Source organism: Kryptolebias marmoratus, linkage group LG14 (genome assembly GCF_001649575.2).
Source record: "Kryptolebias marmoratus isolate JLee-2015 linkage group LG14, ASM164957v2, whole genome shotgun sequence".
In the NCBI taxonomy this organism is placed as follows: domain Eukaryota; kingdom Metazoa; phylum Chordata; class Actinopteri; order Cyprinodontiformes; family Rivulidae; genus Kryptolebias; species Kryptolebias marmoratus.
Window position 1 is genome coordinate 13,393,300 of NC_051443.1, and position 6,916 is coordinate 13,400,215.

A 6,916-nucleotide genomic window follows, 5' to 3' on the forward strand; every position below is an offset into this window, starting at 1 on the left:
CCCCCCCCCCCCCCCCCCTTTTTTTTAGAAATCCGGCTCGGAAGCGGGATTTGATGGTCGACCATCCAGGACCTGAAGTTGACCTGATGCCATGAGTTATCTTTGGTTTGTTTGTGTCTGAGTGACGGAACTCCTCATCCTCCGACGGCTTCAGGTTCGTCGTGACTGCGTGACTGATCATTTATCCTGGTTCTAGTTTATTTCATTCTGTGAGGTAGATTATTTTTAAAATTTTATTTAACTATCTGGATGGCTAAAAGAAATCTGTTGTCTTTTTGGCTCTACTGGTCGAAAAAAGTGAAGATAAAATTAAAATCTGCCTAAATAAACTGAAAAGTGAAGCAGATTTGGATAATTAAACTGTTATTTACTAACTTGAATGAAAGACCGAATGCATGTCGTTCGCCGTCTTATAAGCCTTAAACTAAACTCCTCTCATGTTGAGTTATGGTCGTTTTGGTGGCTGAAAATAATGTGCGCGCAATCTTACGTGGTGTCGCGAGATGCCCCGCTCAGAGTATGTGTTAGGGGATGACTCTCACCTACTACCACATCAAGTTTGTGTTGGCTGATTTTGCTTAGCCATGACGGCCATCTTGAACTGGATGGACTCCAAAAGTCAATCAGTGTTAGATGTACATTCAGTGATTACTTTCTTAAATTTTCCGTCAAATCCGCTCAGTGATTCATGAGATATTTTGCTAACAGACAGACAGGGTCGACTTTAAGGATTATTGCCAAGGTTTTTACTAAATATCTAAAGCATCTATTGAAGTATGTATTGTGAAAGACTCTCAGCTACCACCACACAAAACTTTAGCCCAAAAGTTGTAAAACGGACAGAATTATAGTCATTTTTGTGTTTTCTAAGATCAGTTGTCTGTGGCAGCCACCTTGATGTGGTTTGACTCCAGATGTTAATCAGTTGTAGAAGTACATCCAGTGATTAGGTCCTGAAATTTTCATTAAAATACAACCAGTGGTTCTTGAGATATTTTGCTAATAGACAGGTACGCAAACACACGCAGGTACAAGCAAAAACATTATCGCCCGCCACCAAAAAGGCACATTTATTAGTAGTCTAAAATGAGGGCTTTCTTTATTATTTGTAAAGAATTGAATTACAAAATTGAACATAATATTAATAATAATAGTTAAAACAGGAAATCTGAAAAACCCCACCTAAATAAAACTAGAAATAGGATGCAAAATTCTTTTTCTTTTTACTAATGCATATTTGACCACAAATTGGTGCACACGTTTCTGAGCTGTATGCAGAGTGCATTAAGTCTCTCCTTGTAAAATGACCGTGCATTATTAAATTATTATGTGAGTGCTTTCCTCCAAGCCTCCTGCAATCCCAGGGCATCATTTTGTTCATTAGCACGGTCGATTGGAGTTGAGTGCCATGATGCACAGTTGTGGTAATGCACCAGGAACATTTGAGACAAATGGTTAATTTGAAATTAGTCAAAATAAATATTTTAAAGGACATTTTGAGATATACTCAATCATACACATAGATCTACAAATATGACTTGAACGTAGTAGTTCTCCTTTACATTTTATGTATTTTCCTCCATATAGCTCAACTTCTGCTTAAATGTGTGTTTTTTTTAAATAATTGTTTCATCTTATTGAACTGCCATTAATATTATTTGCTGGTTATTTTTACAGTTTAGGGCTGCAGCACCAGAAGTTCAAGCCTAATGACGTCTATGTCCCATCTATTTCTTACGTATTTTACTGACAAAGTGTCAAAATTAATTTGTTATGATAATTTTTTTCTATAGCAAATGAGGTGCAAACATGGATGTAAACCATTGTGAGGGATGACACGCTTTCTGTCACACATTTATTAACACACAAGTGGAATCAAAACATTGCACACATGGGTATTTTTTTTTAATTTGAGAAACACTCCTTTATTCAAAAACTGGACAAAATAATTGTCCTAAATGATTAACATATCTATTTTTGGGTTACAGCATGCAGACTTCAGCTTGTAGTTTCACTGCACTTATATTTTGACTTTTAGTTTAGTCAACAACAATAGTTGAGGTTGTTAACTTCTCAACTTAAAGTTTCGGACACTTCCTCAACCCTGACTAGGATACAGGTTGAAGTGAATAACTAGGTTAGGGTTAATTTAAACTCATGGATTAATTGCAATTACAACAAATTACCAAATTGACTCTACATGCTTGTATTTCAAAATGCACGTTTATTTTTGTGACTAAATCGAGCAAAAATAGTAAAAAAAAATCAACACAGCTTCTTTCTTTAAACCTGTAATGTGGTTATATTGTGTAGATCATCCCTTAAGGAACGAAAAGAAAGCTGACTATATTTTCTTATATCGAAATCCAAACAGATAGCTGGATACTACATTTCCCATGATGCAACATCAGCAGCCTTGTCAAACTTTACGAGCGTCCTAAAGCTCCAAAACTAAATGCATTTGTTTTTTTCTGCCTCTCGTCAACGAATTGACTTCTTCACGGCAGACATTCAATTTGAATTAAAATTAGAAAAATAAATAAATAAATAAAAATAAAAACAGAGATTAAGAGGACTGGGTTGGTCCCTCCGAGACACGCGGTGGCGCTGAAGGAGTCCTCCAACGCTTCTAGCCTAAGTGCTAAAAACACCACCGAAGAAGAAGAAGGGAGCCGAGAGGAGAAGGCTGACATGATATTTGCGTCCAAGGGAGACCTCACCGGGACAGGACGGGTAGCGCAAACCGCTTATCCCCGGAGGTTTACCGTCAAGGTAACTTAACATGCCCGCGGCCTCTTTAATACCTTACCGCAGCCAGGCTAAGATATAATTTAACCGAGGTTTGCCGTCCACGGGGGGCGTGTGTGTTATTTGCTGGTGGCTGTCAGGGAACAAGCGGAGGGGCTTGGTCGGCTCACTGCAGCCAGCGCTAGCTCAGCTGTCACCGCGTATGTGCAGAATAATGTTACCGGTCGGTGGCTGCGGGAATGACACGGCTGTCCTCGTTTCGGATTCGCGTCCCGCATCGTTTTTCTGTTCGTGTAACCTTTTAAAGATGGAAATGTCAGCCGCGAGGCGTTCACAAAATCCCAAGAAGCCGGATAGATGCAGCCAGACGGGTTAATGTTGATGTCGTTATGAGTAAATAATTAAATTCTCCATACTGACTGTTGTTTCTCATGTCTTAGCGCCTAACTTTTAACATTGTGGATGAATGTTAGTTTTTTTCAGAAACCCGACTTTTAACCAGTTTCGTGTCAGACGTTCTCATATGTGATTTGATATTATATGACCATTTTCTGTGGTTTTGACTGACAGCCGTCCCCACGCTAACAGTGTTAATGCTGTGGATGTGGTTGTCCTGGCAACAGCAGCCCAAACGTCGCCTCAATATCCCTGCGGCTCACCCTGAAGGACTTTATCTTCACATTTCTTCTTATATATTTGATGATTTCAGGCTCCCCTCCTTTATGGGTCAAAACAGGAGCACCCTGGAGTCAGAAGCATGCATCGCCTGGCACTAACTAAGCTGAAATATGCTGCTTTAAGTTGGTTTTTGGATGAGCTGTTTAAACAAAACTGAGTACAGTAATATAAAATCTGTATTTAGCATCGCTGTCTAATGGTTTATGTAGATATTAGTGATTCTTTAATAGAAAAACATGTTTATTTTAAAAACTGCAGTACAGAAGCTGATAAAAATGTTTACTCAGTTGCAGTAATGTGGTAACCCCCCCATCAATATAACTAGTGTACTTTTTGTTTGATTGATATTGCTTGGCATGATCTCATTTCTTAGTCTGTATTTTTTATTATTAATAACTGTGAGTGCTGAAACGTTTAGCTCAGTTGCAGCACTTGTTGCAGCATGTGTTTTTCTCTGACTGAAATTAATAAGGATAAGCTGCCTTTTGCTGTATTAAATTTAAAGCTAGGTATTTATAAAAATGGGAAAACTAGAAATCTGGAGGCGTGGTTGTAATTAGTAACGGTTACTTTGCACTTCATGTTTCTAGTGCGCCCTTGCTTGTGGTTCCCTGTCTGCTGAGTCCACTGCTATATCACCGCTTGCTGTTATTTTTGGTCCAAGTGGAAACCATATAGCCTCGCGGGCCTGGGGCACGGCACGAAGGATGAGCGTCTGTGATCTCTGGTCTGCGATCAAAGTGGCGTTCTCACAAGTTTAGCAACATGCAGCTAGAATTCCTTTACTCAAGACTTAATTTTAGCACCCTAAAGGGTCTGCTGTGAACTCTAAAAGATTTCTGTTAGGCTCCTGCGTCATGCTGATTCATTTCAGTGTTTTATTTTCCTTCAGTAGGTGAAATATTTGGATTAAATTTAAGTAAGGGCATTGTACAATCAGTGCTACAAATGTATTATTTAATATGTATTATATTTTGGATTGAACATCTCCATGAAATAGACTTGTTTCTAATATTACCCAAATAATTGTGTAATCTACTATATGGGTCAGATTGATGTTCCTGTATATTAGTTTTAATATAAATTTTAAACATTATTGGGTTACTTTCATTTATCTGATGATCTTTCATGTTCAGATGGAAAACCGAGCATATAGTTCTTATTTTCAAGACAATTTTCAACAACTGTGGGCCCAGCTTCAGACAGAGTGTGGAAAAACAATGTTTCTTATCTGGTTTTTATTTATTTGCAGCTTCTAAATGCTAATCATGAATATATTTTTATTCCTATAGACACTGGCAAATGTTAGCAAATGGTACACATTTGTTTTCTCTGTTTAACCAGTTTGATATAAAGTCAGATTACACCAAACATAAGTCAGAGCAGTCCAAGAATCCAAACATCCAAGGCTTAATAACAAAGTTGTCCTGGATCCTGATCAGGATTAACATCTGAAATGATCTACTTTATAATTTGAGCCATTCTGCTTTTTTTTTTTTAAAGAGTAAAACTGCTTTCAAACTGAAAAACAAAACAGACCAAGAAACTGAACCAATAACAGAAGCTCCTTGATAGAGGCTTATAAAACTGGGAGACTTTAACGTTTCTTATTGTGATGGCTTGGAAAAACACAAGTTCTCTTTTCTTGACCTGGTAAGACTCAGCTAAAAAGTCTTTTCAATGTGGTCTGCTTTTCAGGAAGTATGTTATTGATTTGATATATCTTCACTTTTTAAATGATATTCTTTTATTTTATCTTCAGAGTAGGAAGCTTGTCTCCAGTTCAGCATTTTCCCCCAAAAGCAGTGACAGACAGAAAAATAAACAGCAAATTAAGAAAAAAAAAAAGAATTGCACAGAATTGCTTGACACAATTTCAGGTCTAAGAACAAAACCAAAAATGGATAAAATTGTGCTCAAATATTTTTTTGCATGAACATCTCTTTATGCTCTTTGCTGTAATAACTTGGGAGACACCGTCTTCCTATCAGTGTGGGTGTGTTGACCTAATTCAGGGACACCCACTGGGCCTATAACATTAGCTTGGTTGTGACCTGCATCCTGGAAAGTTGCCAACATCGACAAGAAACACGACACTTTCTCCACTGAATTTATACGGCAGGAAATCACATCGCAACATGGGCTATTAGCAGCAGATGTTACCTGTAAACTGACAGGAGAAAAGATACGTGTGTTTTATCATTTTAACAGTTCAAATTTGTTCTTTTAATCCATCTGTTTTGTGTTTTTCAGGTGTGCAATAAAACATAGATAATGCACAATCATGGTGCCTTGTCAAACCAACGTGTTGCTGAAGTGGCAGGAGCATTTCAATAGTTCCTGGGCCGCAGAAGACAGCGTGCAGACAGCAAGAAGACATGGTGCTGCTGTTCTCTACAATAAACTCCTTTACAACAAAGAAGTGGTGACTCTGGCCCAGCCTGTTCAAGAATTAGTTGGTCCACGGCTCCCAGACTTTGAGTGTGAATCCAGCACATCAGCCGAGAAGGAGGAGTACCTGTCATCCCTGCTTCATAGTCAGCGATGGCTGGCTCACCGCATGCTGACGCAAACCTCCTACACCCTGGGCCTTCACCAGAGGTTGGTAGTCTTACAGAGGATCTTCTATGCACTTCACAGCAAGTATCATGACAAGTTTCGCGTGCAGCTGCCCTCCCAGTCCACAGACAGCGGGGCTGAAAGTGGCCAAATTGAGCTGGCCTCAGAACCATGCCCGCCGGGAGGAGTGTCCAAAATCAAGTCGGGTACAGACGTTCTGATAGAAATGGGTGTGAGGACGGGTTTGAGTCTGCTCTTCTCGCTGCTGCAGCAGAACTGGAGATACGCTGCCTCGGTGCATCCAGAGTCTGTGCTCTGTAATGATGTACTTGCCACAGCTTCCTCCGTCCTGGCTTCCCTTCCTCCACTTTCTCTCGCTAACGAGAGTAAGATCCCATCAGTGGGCTTGGACTGTCTGGCGCAGGTGGCGGACTTCCTGAAGAAGACGTCCGTGAGCAGCGGGAGTGGTGGGGCAGACCCGACCGGTCGGAGGTTGGCCCTGGAGCTGCTGCTTGGGCTGGCCATGCAGAGAGGCTCTCTGAAGTTTCTGCTGGAGTGGGTGGAGGTAGCCTTGGCTGCCTCCATGTCCTCCACCTCTGCGCTGTCTTCCTCCTCCTCACTGAGCCTTCAGCAGTCGGTCGGTGTAAACTTGGATGTCATTCAGCAAACTCTTCTCCAGATGAGGCAGTATTCGGTATGTCACTCGCTCTTCATGTTTTAACCTTTTATTTTGTTTGGAAAAATTGTCTTTTTGTTATTATATTATTATCCATCCATCCATCCATCCATTCTCTTCCGCTTATCCGGGGTCGGGTCGCGGGGGCAGCAGCCTAAGCAGGGAGACCCAGACTTCCCTCTCCCCAGCCACTTGGGCCAGCTCCTCCGGGGGAATCCCAAGGCGTTCCCAGGCCAGCCGAGAAACATAGTCCCT

General features: G+C 40.6%; 1 protein-coding gene across 7 annotated transcripts in view; it reads left to right on the forward strand.

Annotated features, from left to right (window-relative positions):
* Positions 1 to 2,655: 2,655 nt before the first annotated feature.
* Positions 2,656 to 6,916, forward strand: part of LOC108230994 (probable E3 ubiquitin-protein ligase HERC1) — a 45,337-nt gene continuing 41,076 nt past the window's right edge. For all 7 annotated transcript variants that reach the window (XM_017407699.3, XM_017407695.3, XM_017407698.3 and 4 more), the window contains exons 1-2: positions 2,656 to 2,772; positions 5,680 to 6,679. In XM_017407699.3, coding sequence (XP_017263188.1) covers positions 5,711 to 6,679 — 969 coding nt within the window. In that variant the 5' untranslated portion in view covers positions 2,656 to 2,772; positions 5,680 to 5,710. The remainder of the gene's footprint in view (positions 2,773 to 5,679; positions 6,680 to 6,916) is intronic.